The sequence below is a fragment of the Thermobia domestica genome, chromosome 15 (assembly GCF_964235325.1).
Source record: "Thermobia domestica chromosome 15, izTheDome1.hap1.1, whole genome shotgun sequence".
In the NCBI taxonomy this organism is placed as follows: Eukaryota; Metazoa; Arthropoda; class Insecta; order Zygentoma; family Lepismatidae; genus Thermobia; species Thermobia domestica.
This window is the reverse complement of record NC_137468.1, coordinates 109,420,276-109,439,538: the sequence shown is the minus strand read 5'-3', so window position 1 is coordinate 109,439,538 and position 19,263 is coordinate 109,420,276. Positions and strand designations below refer to the sequence as shown.

At 35.3% G+C, this 19,263-nt stretch overlaps 2 protein-coding genes across 4 annotated transcripts in view; one reads left to right on the top strand and one right to left on the bottom strand.

Moving 5' to 3' along the window:
- LOC145671197 (uncharacterized) overlaps positions 1-19,263 on the top strand; it is a 358,295-nt gene that overhangs the window by 139,397 nt on the left and 199,635 nt on the right. The gene's annotated exons all lie outside the window — the stretch shown is intronic.
- On the bottom strand, positions 1,049-10,222 carry LOC145671195 (uncharacterized). The gene is made up of 2 exons (XM_081740046.1): positions 8,851-10,222; positions 1,049-4,006 (listed from the first exon to the last, which is right to left on the bottom strand). Exon 2 carries the CDS (start codon positions 3,993-3,995, stop codon positions 2,013-2,015), a length of 1,983 nt encoding a protein of 660 aa, XP_081596172.1. The 5' UTR covers positions 3,996-4,006; positions 8,851-10,222; the 3' UTR covers positions 1,049-2,012.

Below are 19,263 nucleotides of genomic sequence, written 5' to 3'. Positions count from 1 at the left end.
TTTTGTCACACCTCTTATATCCTACAACATGTAATATGTTGGAACTAACTGTGTGATGTATAAATCAGTAGGCCTTACCTCTCGTCTGATTTATTGATAATTATATACAGTCTTGTGCATTCAGCTTTAGCAGGCTATATAGGCTTCATTCATATGAGTTGTATTAAAATGAGAAAGCATGCAACTTAAATTTCTTGATAATAAGTACCGGTTTGTATTTCCTCCCCTTGGTTTGGTAGACATGCTAGTGGTGTGAGAAAAGTTCTTAATTCGATCCGAGACTATGTCGGTGTGGTAGGCAAGGTCGTACTTTTTATTCCATCAGTTCTTGCATATTGCAGTCATTCATTGGCATTTCATGCCCCCCTTCCCGCTGATCTATTGGCTAGTGCGTGCGCCTTTGTTCCCGGGTTCGATTCATGATGGGAGAGCACAAAAGGGAAAGTTTCATAATCTTTCACTTTCATTAGCCCTTTAATTGGCAAGCATTGATAGCATTACCATTAAAATATGTAGTTTGCTTTCATGGTTGAACCATGTCTTCCTGATCATCATTTCGTAATTTTTAAAGTTTTTTTTTTTTTTTTACTTTGGTTACAAGATACAGGGTGTTTATTTCAAGGCAACATTGCCATAAAATAGGTCGTATGTGTGCTACTAAGCAGCATTGCCCTATTATGATAAAATATCATAAGAATACTCTCAGTAATTGCCAACAGTTTCGTTGAAATATTTTCCTACAGAGGAAGAAACCACAAATAAAGAAAATAAAAGAATTTTCGCGGAACGTATGATATAAAGCTTCTACAATACTAAATTTGACTGTCCCCTGTTAACGAAGATTGTAAATATCTAAAGAAGCGACCTGCAGATCATGTATATGAATATTGTATGAAAGCAATAATGCCAGTTAAATGATCACTGGTTATAATTGTGCGGATAACACAATAGAATTCAATATTGCTTGAGAGCAACACTGCCCAATTGTTGTATGATTGACGTTTGCGTTTCGCGCAGGTTCTTCTTTTTCTTCAAATAAAATAGGATCTCCTTTTGGTAAGCGTGAGAAGTTTATTGAAGTTCATAAGAAAAAATAGAAGTTATAAGTTCCACAACAAACATCTACAAAATCTCACTGACTGTTCTTTCAGTAAAATTATTAAAGTTCCACTTTAGATAAAGATTGGAAACACTAGATACGACGAAATACAAAAATATATGAATTCGAAGATATATATATATATATTGTTCCAAGATTCTAGTTACATGTAAAGATATATGTATATAGAACTAAGATACTATTTACTATTTAATTCTCGTCCCTAAGATGCAGACCGCAGAACGAAAAATGATAATATGATAGTCTATCCCTGGAATGTGCCAAACATTGTATAGTCACTAGTATATAAAACTATCGTAAGCACAAAGATCGAATCATCACATGAGTTTAGGTCGACACGTGGACGCACGTGGAGACCTATCATACAGACTTTGAAACTGGACTTAGTAATCCATGCTCTCACTGCGTGATGTACACGCGCGTACATTATCATACTTCCTTGAAAAAGAAACCATTACAAAAGAGAGTATTTTGAAAGTACATACACTATCATCACATATGTGTGACCCTTCAGTGACCCTACATCCTGTTCTTGGCTGGCACATTATCAATAGCTTAAAGAATAAAGATTCGTCTTTTATACAATATTAACATTGGCTTCAAAAATAATATAACAACTATAAAATACACTAACTTATAATCGAACCCCGAACCTTTATATACACTATATACAGTGACATTCCAGGTAAGTACTGCTAAGAGGGGAGGTGCATCGAAGGTGATAAACAAAATAAGAAAAAGAAAAAGAAAAAAAATAACAGTAAATATATGTTCATACAACACCTCCCTCCTTTTTTGAATTTTCATATCAAATTGCGAATTTGGTTGCGAATTTGGATACTGAAAATTCACAGTCTGATATGAAACATTAAAAAGATTTTTTTTTTTTTTTTTACCTTTCCTTACGTAGATTAGGACTTTTCTTAGGGGGAACAGCTACCTGTAACTCATCTGTAATCTCAGTAAGTTGCTCAGCAATTTTTGACATGACTACAGGCTCAGTGGTATCTTGTTTTTGATTTATTTTGGTAATAATAAAAGGTTTAATGCATATTTGTTTACAACAACTATCATCATCAAAATACCTTTTGAAAAAGCGAAAACATTTACATCGGTAACAACAACAAAATAGTAATATTAGAGCTATCAGAACTGTACCAAAATATGAAAACCAAGAGAGATGAGTTACCTTTTCAGAATGAAGTAGTTTCCATTGTTCATCATCTATTTTCTTTTCTACTTCCTGAATTTTATGGCTTGCTACCTTTAAGTCACTAACCGAATTAATTACATGTTGAATAGGTAGGTTAATTTGCATATCTTCCAGGTATATATGAGAATTTAATATTTCACAACAATTATCAGTAAGATTTAATTTTGGAGTAAAGTCTTTACCTGTAACATTGGTTTCATACCATGTTTGTGTTTGGAGGATCGCCTTCAAACCATAAGCTTTACAATTATTATCTAGATGAATAATACCTGAATTTGTTAGAATTAAATCATAAGGTTCAAATCCATTACATAATATTGTCATTTTCTCTTCCTGTGGAGCAGCAAAAATCCACTCATTATTATTTAAGGTTACGAATATACAATGATCAATTTGTATCACATGTTTATTACAATCCATGGGAACATAATGAACATATTGTAATAATTTCATTTCACACTCTTGATTTATATGACTAGACAAGATAGGAAACGTTTGTTTACACAAAAACCAATCTTGTTTAAGAATCTTACATTTATTGAACTCAATTTCAGTCATTTTTGCGTAATATTGCTTAATTGAATCAACTAAAAGGTAAGGTTTTTCAGGTTGAATAAAAACAAACTTATTTGTTGTATTCTTTATTTTAGTGGGGAAGGGAGTTAACTTATATACTAGATAACGAATGGAATCTGTCAAAGGGAGACGAATTACATAGGCTAATATTCCATTATTGATAAACACATCTAAATTAATTATTTTCAATAACAAGTAACTATTCCTAGTACTTGTCCCAATTGGTAAAGATAACGCACTATGGAGGTCACTTTGACTAGCCTTCCAATGTTGGATTATTTGATAAGGAGTGATTATGTGAGGCTGTAATACACCTTTCTGTGCATTTAAAATTGCTTGCAAAACAATTTCATACTGATCCTTTAAATCTCTTAAATACCTTTCAACTTTTGCGATATGTTCATTTATTGTATACTTTAAATTTAAATCCAAAAATGCTTCATTTAAATGTCTCTCTCTTTTTGATATCTCTTTACTTATATGCTCTAAACCTTGACTCAAAATATTTTCGTTAGTCTCCACTGTGTGAAGAGTTTTATTAATACCTTGTAGGGTAGATTTAACAATAGTCATCTGCTCTTTACTCAATTTCAAGAAATCTAACTGTTCTTTTTCTAATTTATTGATTTTTTGAGTGTAATAATTGGCATCTTCATCGTCCAAGGTGCCAAATAGAAATTTAGCAAGGTGACCAATACCATCTATTAACCCTCGTTTTCTTCTACTTTCTTGCGAAGAAATTTTTGTTACTTCTTTTATTATTTCCTTAACCTCTTTGATATCAGATACCTTAGTCAAAACTTGATTTACGAACACTGTAGCACAACTTGTTTTATTTGATTTCACCACTGAGTGTCTACACAGGTTTTGTGTCCTATCTACGTAAGTTTCCAAGTTACGAAAGCTTATATCTAGCTTAGTTAAGTTAACGTAAGAGACCAATTGCCAGTAAGTATTATATAACTGAACCTCTCCTAAAGAGTCATAATAAATACCTGCCGTATTTTCAAATTTCTTTATGCGTGCTCCAAGCTCTAGACTACTACATATAAGAGAAACCAGTAGAATAGCTTTAAGTCCTATCATTTTGAACAATCCTGTAAATATAGAAACGTTATTTTACTTTCCTTACTTTTTTTTTTTTTTTTTTTTTTTTTTTTTTTTTTTACAAGATAACATGAAGAATTTGAGTTACTTAATAATACATCTTTAATCTATTGGCATGCACAGTCATTTCTTGTTTGCCAACCTTTAAGGTACAGTTTACACCTTTTGTTCGGATTATATCGTACGGTCCGCGCCAGAGACTGTCAAGTTTCTTTGATCTGCCGCGGCGGACTGACTCATCATATAATAACACTTTATCTCCTTTCTGAAAAATGCATTCGTTTTCGTTTCTGTCATAATATTCTTTACTTTTCTCCTTTTTGTCAATGAGGTTTGCTCTAGCTAATCCGTGCATCTCCTGCAATTTGTGTTTCAACTGTTTTACATAGTCATCGTAATTGTATACAACTTCAGAGGGTTTTCTTTGTAATACACCTGGTACATTTACAGGTTTCCCGAATAACAGTTCGAAGGGAGTGTATTGAGTGGAACTATGAGGAGTGGTATTATAACAGAAAGTAGCATATGATGCTAATTCGTCCCAATTATTCTGATTTTCTGCCACATAACATCGCAAGAAAAATTTTAAAGACTGATGGAATTTTTCTATACCACCATTCGATGCCGGATGGTATGGGGTTGTATGTAGTTTTTCTATTTGTAACAATTTACAAATACGCGTGAAGACATCGCTTAAGAAATTACTTCCGCAATCAGACAATATACTGTGTGGAATGCCAAATTTTAGCACTACATTCTCGACAAAGGCTTTGCTGATTGTATCAGCATCTTGAGAAGGGATGGGAATTGCAATAACAAATTTTGAAAGGTTATCTTGTACAGTCAATAAATATTTGTTTCTGTGTTCTAAAGTTTCTGGGAGAGGCCCGACTAAATCTAAAGAGACCTTTTCAAAAACTGTACTGGGCGTGTCAGTTATTACCATCTTCATTTTTACCTTTTGTTGTGTGTTTCTATTCTTTTGACATATTTCACACCCTTTTATGTAATCTTCAACATCTTCCTTCAGTTTTGGCCATTCTTTAATGTCAATATTATTTAAAGAAAGGTACTTCCTAATCTTTTCATAACACCTATTCATTCCTATATGTCCACCTAGAATTTGAGTATGAAACTCTTCTAAAATTTTGTTTTTCGTTTCTAAGTCTAAAGCTTCAGCTTTTTCTTTCTGTTGTGAATCACAATTTGATACCCTATCTTCTTCTTCAATAACATCTAAAGAATACATTCGTGACAAGGCGTCAGAATTTGTATTTAAGCTTCCTTTCTTATACACAATTTCGTATTGATATTCCTCTAAAAGTATTCTCCATTTTAAAAGTCTAGATGTCGGATTTTGTACTCTAAAAACCCACGTTAGTGGCTTGCAATCTGTGACAAAAGTTACTTTTGTTCCGTAAATGTACGGTCTAAAAACTTTGCTAGCCCACACTAGAGCCGCCAGTTCCCGTTCAGTCGCTGAGTACGATCTCTCTGCTTTATTGAAAACTCTACTAGCATACGCAATTGGAAGATCTTTGTTTATTTCACCCTGTGAGAGAATAGCTCCGCAGGCAAATGCCGAAGCATCCGATGTGATTATAAAAGGCTTTTTAAAATCAGGATACTGCAAAATTGGAGGAGTTGTCAATTTCTCTTTAAGAGAATCAAATGCAACTTGTTGTTTCACTCCCCAAGAAAACTGGACGTCTTCTTTTAATAAGGACGTTAAGGGTAAAGCAATTTTACTGTAGTCTTTTAGAAATTTCCTATAATATCCAGTAAGTCCTAGAAATCCCTTAATTTGTTTCTTATTCTGAGGAACAGGAAAGTTCTGAACTTTCTCCACTAATCTTGGATCTGGTTTTACTCCGTTAGGTGTAATGACATGTCCTAAGTATGTTAATTCTGGCTTCAAAAATTCAGTCTTATCTACACTTAACTGCAGGTTGCTTTTGCGAAATCTTTGCAAAATCTCACGTAATCTACTATTATGCTCTTCTAAAGAACTAGAGAAGACCACTAAATCATCCAGGTAGATGAAACAACTCGTACCTGTCAGCCCTGCTAACACTGTATTCATCAATCTTTGAAAAGTGGCCGGTGCTGTCGCCAGACCGAAAGCAAGTCGCTTGAATTGATAATGATTTTCAGGTGTACTGAATGCCGTTATAGGTCTATCCTTTTCCCTAATATAGCATTGATGGTACCCACTATGGAGATCTAAACTGGAAAAGTAACGCGCATTGGCTAAATTACTCAAAATGTCGTCTATGTTAGGTAACGGAAAGGACGAATGGACACATAGATCATTGACAGATCGATAATCGACTATTAGTCTATATTTCTGTTTTCCTGATGCATCGAGTTTCTTTGGAATAAGGAAAATAGAACTGTTCCAAGGAGAAGTTGAAACTTCTATAATGTCTTGTTTTAACAACTCTTCTATTTGTCTATTTAATTCTTCCTTATGACATTCTGGCACTCGGTAATTCTTTTTGTTAACAATTTTGCCTACATGTTTAGGATCAATAATAATTTCATGTTCAAGAACATTTGTAGCAGTTAGTTTGTCTCCTGGTAGAAAGAAAACATCATTGAATTCATCGCAAAGTTCAAGTATACTTTCTTTTTCTTTGGGTGGTAAATGACCTAGCCTTAAAAGCTTATGAAGTAATTTTAAACGCTCAGTTAAACTGTCTGAATTTGACTTTTGTGGGACCCTGTCTTTTTCACACTGAATATTTAAAACATGGTTTTCTTCTAATTTCTCTAAGTCTATCGGATCTAAAGTTATATTCTCTACTGAAGAATTCACATTTAACACACTAGCTATACATTTATTTTCTTTCGCTACTGTCAAACAAGAAGAAAGAAAAACACCCGGTTTAATCTCTCGTTTTTCTACAATTCCAATTCCTGTGCTGTTTGTGGGAACAAAAACTAACTTCTCGCATCGAGCTGGAATACTATATGTCAACGGTAGTATAAGCTTATCGCTGCCCTTAAGGTCAAGTTTCTGGCAAGCATGTGTTGACAAGGGAGGAGGAGGGGGAGGATGGAATTCTAGCAAACAATTTTTTTGTTTCATAAAATCACGACCAAGAATGTGTCTGCCTTTTGATAAGCATCCTTCCGAAATAACGTGAAATTTATGTGAGAATTCTACTCCTTTTATCACTAACGTTAGATAAATAGTACCTAGTGACCTAGTTTTAACATTGTTTAATCCTTTCAATGTCACAGTTTGTGTTGTATCTATATTCTTTCTAAAACTGCATGGAAGTGCATGGATTTGCCAAAGACTTAAGTCACTGCCTGTATCTAAGAGAAAAGTTGCATCAACATGCAATTCTTTAATGAATGCCGTAATAGTACCTTCTTCTTGATTTGTTACTATGCAACCCTTCATGTTATCTGAGATGCAAACAGGTTGCTTATTTACATCCATTTGCGGTTTCCCTGACCATTACAACTTGAGCACATCTGACTACTGCAGGCTTTTACATCATTAAAATGCAGAGAACTTTGTTCTTTATCACAAATTCTCTCATTTCCACTAGTATTTACCCTACTAGTATTTCCACTAGTATTTACTTTACTAGCAACATGCAAACAATTGCTATAACCTTCCGTGCCTCGCGCGGCGCTCTCGGAAAAATTACAATTAACCCCTCCTGTGCCTCTCGCGGCGATCTCAGGAGAATTACCATTATTACATCCTGTGCCTCTCGCGGCGATCTCAGGACAAATTTCACAAATATGTACCGTTTTCATAAACTGATTAGAAGAATTTCCTCTTTCCTTTCTTTTCTGTAATTTGCATTGAGCTTTGGTGTGACCAGGCTTATGGCATAGGTAACATACTAATTCTTTCTTTTGAGCTTTCTTACTATTTACATTTGGAAAGGGGAGAGAAGTGTGGGAAGTGATCTGTGTTTCTTCTTCTAGAGCGAGTTCGATAATATATCCTAAGGATGTATCATCATCGCTTTTGGATCTTACAATCATCTGAATTCTGTCATTTGTTAGCCCCTGAATAAAACTTGCTTTAGCTAAAATTTCAACAAGTGCTATAGCTCCTGGCAATTTAGATGCATCTATAACACGAGCAACGGCTTCGCGTAATTGACTTTGAAGAGTGTCTACTTTACTTGCCCATGATGCAATTGAATCAGATTTGGTTTGTCTAGCACTAAAAAGCTGGCATGCATAAAAATCAATAGTTCGTCTAATGGAATAATTTTCTATTAATATTTGTTTAACAGCTTCCCAAGTAGTAGTGGTTTTTCTAACTAATAACTTAGATCTAGCATCCCCAGTTATTTTTGCTTTAACAAATTTCAAAAGGGTACTATGCTTAGCTGGGTCAACCAATTCAAAAGCAGCATCTACATTAGACAGAAATTCTTCTAATGCTTCTCTTTTTCCCGAAAATGGTACCGAAATTAACTTTAGTGCTTCTGACACACTACAATACTCTACTTCTGTATCAGAAGAATCAGCACTACCACTGGTAGCCATTGGCAATTAGTACTTACGTTAAACTATACAATTTAAATTTACAAAAATTTTGTTAGCGACAATACCTTTCTTACACCTTCTGTTTTGCCAAGTATTCCCAAGATTAAACGAATGAAATATTTTAATCCTTCCCTAGAGGAACGGTGAATACTAAAGCCTTCTATCCTAGACTGTTCTTGTCTTGATTTTACGTTATTCACTTCACAAGTAAACAACAACCGCGGTGACCAAAGAACAAATCTTTTCTAGCTCCAGGCGTAACACTTGAAAATTTTGGAAGTTCAAACAAGCAATGAAAATTGTAACCAACCTTGAATTTCCTGTGATGGGGGGTGCTGCTGGCGTCGATCCTGGTACTTTCCTGATGTTGGTTTAAAGATGAGGCCTCTGGATTTCCACAAGATCTCGGCTTGGAATGTTGCTCAACTGGGACCAGCCACACTTGAGAATGGTACTGCTTACTGGATCTCTGGAACTGGATGCAATAAAACTGGAACACTGGAACGGTGTGTACGCCGAGGTATCCGCTACACCTTGAACAGGCAAGCTTCTTGCACTCACAGTAAAAAAGGTATTCTCGACGAAGTGCGGTCTGTATCTGGACGTAACGATATTTTAAAACGTATCAGCTTCGTGTCGAAGAACGAACTCTGACTACAATGATGAATGTTCAACTTGGTAACTGTGGAACGTGCACTGGAATCGAACTTCGTGTACTTCGGTTGAGATCCTGCCTAGCTGCCACCACTTTATTTTCCTGTTGTATGATTGACGTTTGCGTTTCGCGCAGGTTCTTCTTTTTCTTCAAATAAAATAGGATCTCCTTTTGGTAAGCGTGAGAAGTTTATTGAAGTTCATAAGAAAAAATAGAAGTTATAAGTTCCACAACAAACATCTACAAAATCTCACTGACTGTTCTTTCAGTAAAATTATTAAAGTTCCACTTTAGATAAAGATTGGAAACACTAGATACGACGAAATACAAAAATATATGAATTCGAAGATATATATATATATATTGTTCCAAGATTCTAGTTACATGTAAAGATATATGTATATAGAACTAAGATACTATTTACTATTTAATTCTCGTCCCTAAGATGCAGACCGCAGAACGAAAAATGATAATATGATAGTCTATCCCTGGAATGTGCCAAACATTGTATAGTCACTAGTATATAAAACTATCGTAAGCACAAAGATCGAATCATCACATGAGTTTAGGTCGACACGTGGACGCACGTGGAGACCTATCATACAGACTTTGAAACTGGACTTAGTAATCCATGCTCTCACTGCGTGATGTACACGCGCGTACATTATCATACTTCCTTGAAAAAGAAACCATTACAAAAGAGAGTATTTTGAAAGTACATACACTATCATCACATATGTGTGACCCTTCAGTGACCCTACATCCTGTTCTTGGCTGGCACATTATCAATAGCTTAAAGAATAAAGATTCGTCTTTTATACAATATTAACATTGGCTTCAAAAATAATATAACAACTATAAAATACACTAACTTATAATCGAACCCCGAACCTTTATATACACTATATACAGTGACATTCCAGGTAAGTACTGCTAAGAGGGGAGGTGCATCGAAGGTGATAAACAAAATAAGAAAAAGAAAAAGAAAAAAAATAACAGTAAATATATGTTCATACAACACAATAAAGGGTCAATAAGTTTCCTTTAGCCTAAAGGGCATGAGTGTGGAACGTTCAACTAAATAATTTGATTTCATTTTATTGCGTTTCATCATCCTCTGTAGTCAGAATTTCAGTTAGGTTAGTTTTCCAGTATACGTAGTTTAAAGTGCAATTATTGTATGTAAGTTGGAAATATGTTACAAATACACATATGTTCATTCAGACTTATAATTCGCTGGGTATAAAATTTTGCAAGTGCACATCTTGCCAAGTATGAATTAAGATTTGAGTAGCTTATTTTCAAAGTTGAACATTTCCAGTTATTATTTTCTTCGAAATTCACGTTTCAACGGTTTCTGAATTTTTAGGATTAGTATACGGTAGGGTTTATGCAAACTGGAACGTCTATAGTAGGTGGAATCATAATGTAAAAGTAGTCATTTCTACCAAAACAGAATGTATCCACCTCGGATATGTTTCGTTCTATGTGGTAATGCTCTCTTTTGAAAATAAGCTTGTCATTTATAATTATACGCTATTATCAAAGTGTTTGAACACTTACCTCATGTCAAGAGCGATATATTTAACATGTTAATATTTATCTGAAGAGATATTATTTTGATTGCGTCATATCATGAAGTTCTGTAATTAATTTATGGGTAATTGTATGTAAAAAGACACTGAATATACGTAGGCATGTGATTGCAATAAGTCAAGTAATTTATTTGTGATGGATGTTTTCCTTTTGATTAAGAGTGTTGTCATAGGTGCTAAATTATTTATTGTTGTAAATATTATTCTATAAATAATGTCATTGTCGTGACATGACGAGTTTCGGTTGTTGTATTCTCCAATTTTTTTAAGACATTTTTTCTACTGATAATTTTTGCAAAGGGGCTCCTGAGTTTGAATACGCAGGAATACCTTATGTGACCGGTTTAATTGTTTCCAGAAAGCTGTGCGCTATTCAAATCCGCGTTGTTCGATGTCTGTTTTCAATAGGTTTTAATTGAATACTTTCATAAAAAAAAAAAAAAAAATCGAATAAACAAGTTTTAATATGATGGAATACATATTTTGGTAAGATGTAAAATATATTTTTTGTATAAATATATTTATATATATATATAAAAGTATAAATATATATATAAAATAAATAATGCAGAACATACTCTTTACATACGAGGGGTGACTGAAAAGTTTTGAGCCTTGAGGAAACTACAAAAAGTACAGATCTGGTAATACCTTTATTTTTCAACAGAATCCCCTTGGACGGCATTACACTTGCTCCAACGGTGTTGCAGGGCTTTTATCCAAGTAGGAAAAAAAAAATCCTTATGTTGTGACCACAGAAACTCCTTCACGGCTGTCATGACGTCATTATCACTTTCAAAACATGTCCTGCTAGAGCCTTTTTTAGGTTAGAGAACAAGTGGAAGTCTTAGGGTCCAGATTTGGAAAATAGGATGGATGAGGAATGAGTTCAAAGCCACATTGTGAATAATAGTCATGGCAGCTGATGATGTGTGGCCAGGAGCTTTATCATGATGTTAGAGAACGCCTCTGGACATCATTTATGGCCTTTTTTCTTGAATTTGCACTCGAAGTATTTTCAAAAGGTCACTGTAGTATTGTCATGGAATGGTATGACCCCTTTGCAGGTAATCAATGAATACCACAACTTGGGAATACTAGAAAACAGAGGCTATTACTTTTTGCCAGCGGAGGGGATTCATCTTTGCCTTCTTTGGATAAATGAAATGAAATCTCTGAGTTTTTCGTCTCACGCTTATGCCGACTAGTTTAAAGGAGACTGTGATTATAAGAAATGAGTGAAATGGTAGAATGAAGAAAGTGGGAGGAAACGGGAGAACCTCGAGAAAACCGACGCACACTGTGTTTGTCCACCACAAAGTTCACTTGACCCGAGCGGGGATCGAACCAGGGACCCCACGCACCAGAGGTGAACGCTCTACCACTGAGTCACCGTTTGCCTTCATTGGAGTAGGGAAGGAGGGGTGATTCCATTGTTTGGATTGTTTTGTTTCTGGCTGGATGTGGTGTACCCAACACTCGTCCATAATGATGAATCGACAGAGAAAACGATCTAACAGTTTCAAATTGTCCACGGATAGAAGGTACCGAGTGCTTTTTTGTTCGGGAGTCAGCGAGCAGAAACTTTTAATAAACCGAGCTCATTCTTCAGAATATGATCTGCTCGCTCCTGTGATGTGCCCAGCGTGTCTGCTATCTGTCGAGTTGACAATCAGCGATCTTCCATGATCATATCAAGCACCAGGCCAATGTTTTCCGTGGTGTTAGCACTTGGTCTCCCAGATCTCGGCTCATCTTCAACACTGCCTTCTACGCTTGAATTCCTGCACCCATCTTTTGATGGTGGCATATGAAGGGACAGATTCACCTACGGTAGGCCTACTGACCTATCCTGTTGAATTTTAGACGCCGACATTCCTTTTAATTGCGGATACTTGATGACTGATCTATACTCGATTTTTTCCATTTTCCCAACTTCTGCTATCTCTCACTTCAAGAGCATGTAAAAGACAAAAGAAATTTTTTAGAACCAAGAGCTTGATACACATTAATATCAAAAGCTGTACTATTCTAATGCATGTAATTATAATTCTAGATTCTCATTTTGTATGTTAGGCTCAAAACTTTTCAGTCACTTCTCGTATACAAGTTGTAAGAAAACAAAACAAGAATATTTCTTTAATTTAAATGAAAACTAAGATCTTTCCGTTTTACGTCCATTATGCATGTCTTGCAAACTAAAGGAGGTGGATGATAATAAAAATGAATGATAATGGAACAAATTAATGAAATGAGTGTGTGCGACGAGACGGGAAGGCCACGTACGCGGTATTATTCACTTCAGATTCACATGGCCCGGAATAAAATCAAGGACCTCTAGCGCCAGAGATTAGAGGTTTATTACCAAGCCCTCATTCTTCAATTATAGTTCATATCATCATGTCTCAAGTTTGTGCTCAACTTGACTTACACAGTATTTTCTGTCTATATATGCATTCATACTATTGTCAATGTTTATTTAGTTACTTTTAAAAAATCTACTAGACAAACCTCTTGCAAGTTTATAAGTATATGTAATAATAAAATCCGCGTTGGAGCAAATCGCGTTACGCAAGATATTTCTGTATTGTTCAGAACAGCTGTTACTAAGTACGTTCTATACAATTGTATGTACAGTGAGCAGCAAAAATTATTATGCACAACACATATGTTCTTTTGTTGGTAACTTCAGAATGAGTCTCAAATTTTTCTTTCATGGTGGGAGACTGTAATTCTGTTTTCATTATGAAAGTTATATTGTGGTTGGTCAGTTCTTCAGAAGTTATTAATGAAATAAGTGGGATGTGTATACCCATTTTTTTTTCTGGTGACTGTATCAGCATATACAACGTTAATGGTATCATTGTTATTTTGACGGTCTTCAGTGTGTACCACTACTACCTAATTTTTATATTGGTAATATTAGTATTGCTTGAATGTAGGGTGCAAATTTTCCGATCGCCATTGGTGACCGGATATTTTATTTTGACCGTAAGCGATATTTTACTTTGTTTACAACCTATATAAATGTCAAATTGCGACCGAACTCTGGCCTGGAATTTCGAGTTGTGGTTTATTTGAGTGCATGTATTGAGATACTTTGTGGTTCTTCGTTCCTTGCACAGTACTCCCTTTAAATGCTGCCAGCAAATGCGAGACCAGCGGTATTGCCACGTTTATTTTGTACACATCCACGTCTATCCCATGTCACCTGATCGCGCTGTAGTTTGTCTGTTTAGCCATAGCCACACCCCTTTACCACTTGGCAACGTCGCGCTAGAGCTTGCGTTTTATTCGTTTACCTGAAATGCCAAGATGTTTGTCACGGGCTTTAGTTGGAAAACCTTGAAATTTAAACGCATTGCGGTGGATCGAATTCCACCTTAATCTATAAGTTTGCGTCCCATATAGCGGTGCTGAAAAGGGATGCTGAACTCCAACCAACCAATTGCTGTTCAGTGAACTTTGAGAACACACGGGATTTGATGATACATCTTCTATATTTATCCTGGTAGTGAGAAAGTGTGTTGTATGAAATATTCATTTGCATGGTGAGAGATTTTCGCTTCGTATCCAGATGCAGTAGCGATTTACGGATTTTTGTTTCTTTTTCAGTATAAAAAACTAGCAGGGAGAGGAAGATAGGAGATGTTTAGTGATAGAAACGCTACAAGATGATATATTTTCTTGTACTTTATACTCGAATGAAGTTTATTCTTTTTTTCTTTATTATTATAATAATAATAATAATAAAAACAGAACATGCAGACCCCTCCGAAACATATTATGTGGTATTATGTGGCCGTTAGGGGGAAAATATACATTTCTTTGAGGGCCTAATTTATTTTCAGTTATTAAACGTAATTTGAAATAAAACGGCAGTGGTTTAGATCATTTTTCTGATGGATTTTTACACAGTCACTGGATAGGGCATGGTGACTCAAGTGTGCGCCTTGTGTGCAAATGATTATGGGTTTGATGCTAACTCATTAAGGATATTTTACGGGTAGTCGTTTATGAAAAGTTTTATACTGGAATGTGCTTTCTGATCAGTGAATTTGGACAGATCCAAAGAATTTGACGTATTCATTATCTGTCTTTGTAGTAAGGCGTGTAATATGGACCCGTACGGATTTAATGCAAGGTAAAATGGGTCTTTCTGTCCGTAATAAACCAGATATTACATATGTAATTTCTTTTTTCTTTCTTTTTTTAATGGGTGGAGTGGACGAAAACGTTGCAAAAGTACTATATTTGTTTGGACGTTTGTCCGCTATTGACATTTGATGCTTAGATTTATCACCTTCTCCTGTAAACTGCAGGTCTTCGTGATCGTTGTGCGTTGCAATTTTCATTTGATTTGGTTATGTTGATATTAGGGTTCAACCAAAGTCGAAATAGCTATTAATATACCTCAATTATTTGGATATGCACAGACGATCTATATGGTAGTTTTGTATTCAGTTAAAGTGAACTTTGTGGTGGACAAACACCGTGTGCGTGGGTTTTCTCGGGGTTATCCCGTTTCCTCCCACTTTCTTCATTCCACCATTTCATTCATCACTCATCATCACTGTCTCCTTTAGCCTAACCGGCATAACCGTGAGACGTAAATCCGGATTTCATTTCATTTTTTTGTCTTCAGTTATTGGCTGCTGGAAGAAAGAAGCAATAATTTTCAGCAGCGGTTCAGAAAATGTTTTTTTCTTCCTTTTTAAGTTTAACGTACCACGATTATGATCTGGTGCTAAGGAAGATAATGATGAAGTGGACCATAATGATGAAATGAGAAAGTGCGAGGAGATGGGAAAACCCATGCATACGTTGTTTGTTACCAAAGCCTATTTTGTGCAGGCTGAGATCAAACCAAAGGACCCCACGCACCAGATGTGCGAGCTCTACCACTGAGCAGTTCCACATACACAAGCAAGTGTAAGATGTATCTAGATGACTTATTTCAAAATATGAGTGGCGAAATTGCAGTTTCGGGAATTAATTAATGGATGTCATGCTTGTTTGATGGACTATCCACAGTGCTGTTAAGATTTGCGGGTTAGTATAATGCTGAGGATGCAATATCGTAATATGTCCATGAAATACACTCGGCAAATCTAAAGACTTCAATATTATCTTTTTTTCCCAAAATATTCATTCACCTTCAAGTATACTTAATTTAATGTGAAGTAAAGTGCTATATTTAAAATTTAGATTGTTCATGAGTTTGATTTATCAATAACCAAACGAAATTCATTTACGTGGTGTGCACTGTAATTCTGCTACGTATTTTAAAATAATTGACGGCTCTCAAGGATATTTTATAACAGTACATCCATACAAGGTATTACAATTTGCATAATCTTTATTAAATAGTATAATCTATTTAATAAAGATTATTAGGTTTATTAGCTAAAGTAAGTGGTGTCCAATTCAGTTGACTTCCCTCCCCCCTAATGTTCAGTTAACACCCGGATTATATAACTTGCAGTGACAGAGCTGAAGACACATATGCAGAGCAGTCCTAACTCGTCTCGTCGGCCATAGCCCGTCATGTAACTAATTATATCTGACGTTTGAAATTTTCCGCGAATTATGTATAGCATTGAAAGGGTGCTTCCCGGCGAAATTAAAATACCGCTAATTTTACAGTAATATGTGATATCTTCAAATAGATAAAAAATAATCGAAATGTGGAACAAGAGCGCCCTAGACAATATTCTTTTACATGAGAAACCGTTATCACGACTCACTTATCTGCTTTCGATTTCGAGCCATTTTGAAAATCGGCATTTATTTTCGCGTTTCTGAACGGCTGAAAACGGAAAGCCGCTAGGTGACTTGTGATAACGGTACCTCACGCAAAATAATGTTGTCTAGGGCGCTCTTGCTCCATATTTCAATTATCTTTTATCTGTTTGAAGATATCACATAATTACTGTAAAATTAGCGGTATTTTAATTTCGCCGGGATGAAGACTCGTAGGATAAAAAGGAAATAACTAGGTTGTCTTGGTGCTTAAATTTGTTCGATTAAATTATTTTCTAACAATTGTAATGACGTATTGCAGTATTTAATTGATACTGCAAACATGGAGGGATTTTGGTATACTTCGAACTTCGTAGATTGTTGCATGCCTTTAACTAGCCGGCTGAAAGTAAAGGCCAATGACGTCGCCTTGACAACCAAATATTTAGTTATACTAAGAGTTCTTTCCCCCCTTTTTTTCTACAATTAAATAAAATCGCGTAACGGGCTGTATGTCCCTGCAACCGTAATTTAATGGAAAAGTTCGCGGAAGGTCTTTTCGAGTAGCCGTCTGTGTGATTATGTGAATTCTATGCTTTTAATAGCAGGACAGCAAAGAAATGTGCCTGTCATTCCTTGTGCGTGTCCGTAAAACCACATTTTACTTCTGGTTTATAAAAAATTAAGAATAGGATGCTTTCAAAATTCTAATCCTGATGCGTTTGTGGATTGGTCTACTGTCCACGATCTTTTATATAATCATTATTATTATTTTATTTTTTCTTCATCGCCTATTTTTCTTCCACGATCCATTTTCTCTTGTGCTTTGGCTGTCCGCGTCACGATGTGAAGCCTCACAAGGAACTAGGGAGCTCTGTGAACTTCGTTATGGATGATTGACGTCATAGTAAATGATAGGGTTGGGTGGCTGTGAAGGGAAAAGTTTGCCGAGGCTTAGTAACAGTGTTGATAACTGTGTATGATTTTGATCTGGTGATGTATGCTTTACTCCTGCGACGGTTAATCAATTACGGCCTATGACCCTTTTAAGAGAAGAAATAATCAAGCGCACACACTATAGTAGAGAAACAAGTACGGATTATATATCATGGATTATACCATTTAACAAGGTAAACATTATCGAAATTTCAGTAACTTACATACCGGTACATGTATTACTGTAAGGATCCGCGGTGGCTTAGCGTTAAGAGATTTCACCTCTGCTGTGTGAGGTCCCTAGTTCGATCCCAGTTTGTCAAATGGGCTTTATTTGTGGTGGACAAAACTGTATGCTTGAATTTTCTACCGTTTCCTCGCACTATCTTCATTCTATTCTTTTACTTTACACCCATCATCAGTGTCTGCTTTTAGCTCACATGAATGACCTTGGGACGTAAAACTGAAAGATTTGTGTATTATTGTAAGATATTCTTAATATCCATCTGTTTTCTTTATATATATATATATATATATATATATATATATATATATATATATATATATATATATATATATATATATATATATAATATAGGGTGTTTCAAAACAGCACCAACAACGTTTGGGTGGTGGTTCCTGACACCAAGATAAGACGAGAAGTATAGACCAACGTGGGTGCACGAATGCTTCCTTTCGGAGTTATAAGCTGCCGAAAACACGAAAAAATTAACTTTAAAGATCCATAGGTCCAAAACTATGGGACCTACCGTAGTCTGTTCAAAATTTCACTTAGGAAATAGTATATGCTCTATCCAGAAATCCATGTTTCAGAATCCTTCGGTACTTCCATAATAGTTTTTATAGAGGTAGGTGAGTACTTCAAATTATATGTCCGTAGCCAAACTTTTTCTATAAAAATTGTTGCGTGAGTGCCTTAGGATTCTGAAACATGGATTTTTGGGTAGGGCAAATGTTAGTTCCTAAGTGAAGTTTTGACTTGAGTACGGTAGGTACCCTAGTTTTGGAGCCATAAACCTTTAAAGTTCATTTTTTCATGTTTTCGACAGCCTGTAACTCCGAAAGGAAGCATTTGTGCACCCAGGTTGATCTATACGTTTTGTCTTACCTTGGTGTCAGGAATCACCTCTTAAACGTTGTCTGTGTTGTTTTGAAACAGACTGTATATATTCTGTTATACGAATATAAAACTAAGGAATTTCAGTAAAAAAAATTGTAAGTATACTGATCTACATATAAGTACTTCGCGAAAGTATAGTTTTTAAGAAAGCGCTGAATTAGCTTTGGAAGGTTACAGGAGCAGGGTGGTCCGTAAAACATTGTGATTAATCAAAGTGTCCCTACTAGAAAAAAGTTTGAGAAACCCAGATACAAGGTTTTACATATTACGAGCTTTGATTTTTAATATTCGTATTTTTTTTTTATGTATTGAACGTTCTCGATATTTTTTGTCTTCATTTTCTTCAGCAGTCTCACTTGTCAGCATTATCCTGCACAATGTTTATTAATGAGGTTTTCTATGCCTGAACTACTTGCGTGTGTTTTAATAGTAATAATACCGATAAATTTTTCCGGACGTTAAAGAACTGCTTCGTTTTTGAAATCTTGGAAATTATGGTGTCTCTTTTTAACATTTTGGTGTATGATGTTTTGCAGTTTTTGAAGAATGCTGGTGGCGCATCCGTTTAATTTTAAGTGTACCACAGATTGAAAACCATGATGTAATGGTATGTTCTAATGAGTGTTAGCTTCCTGCATAAATGTTGACATATTC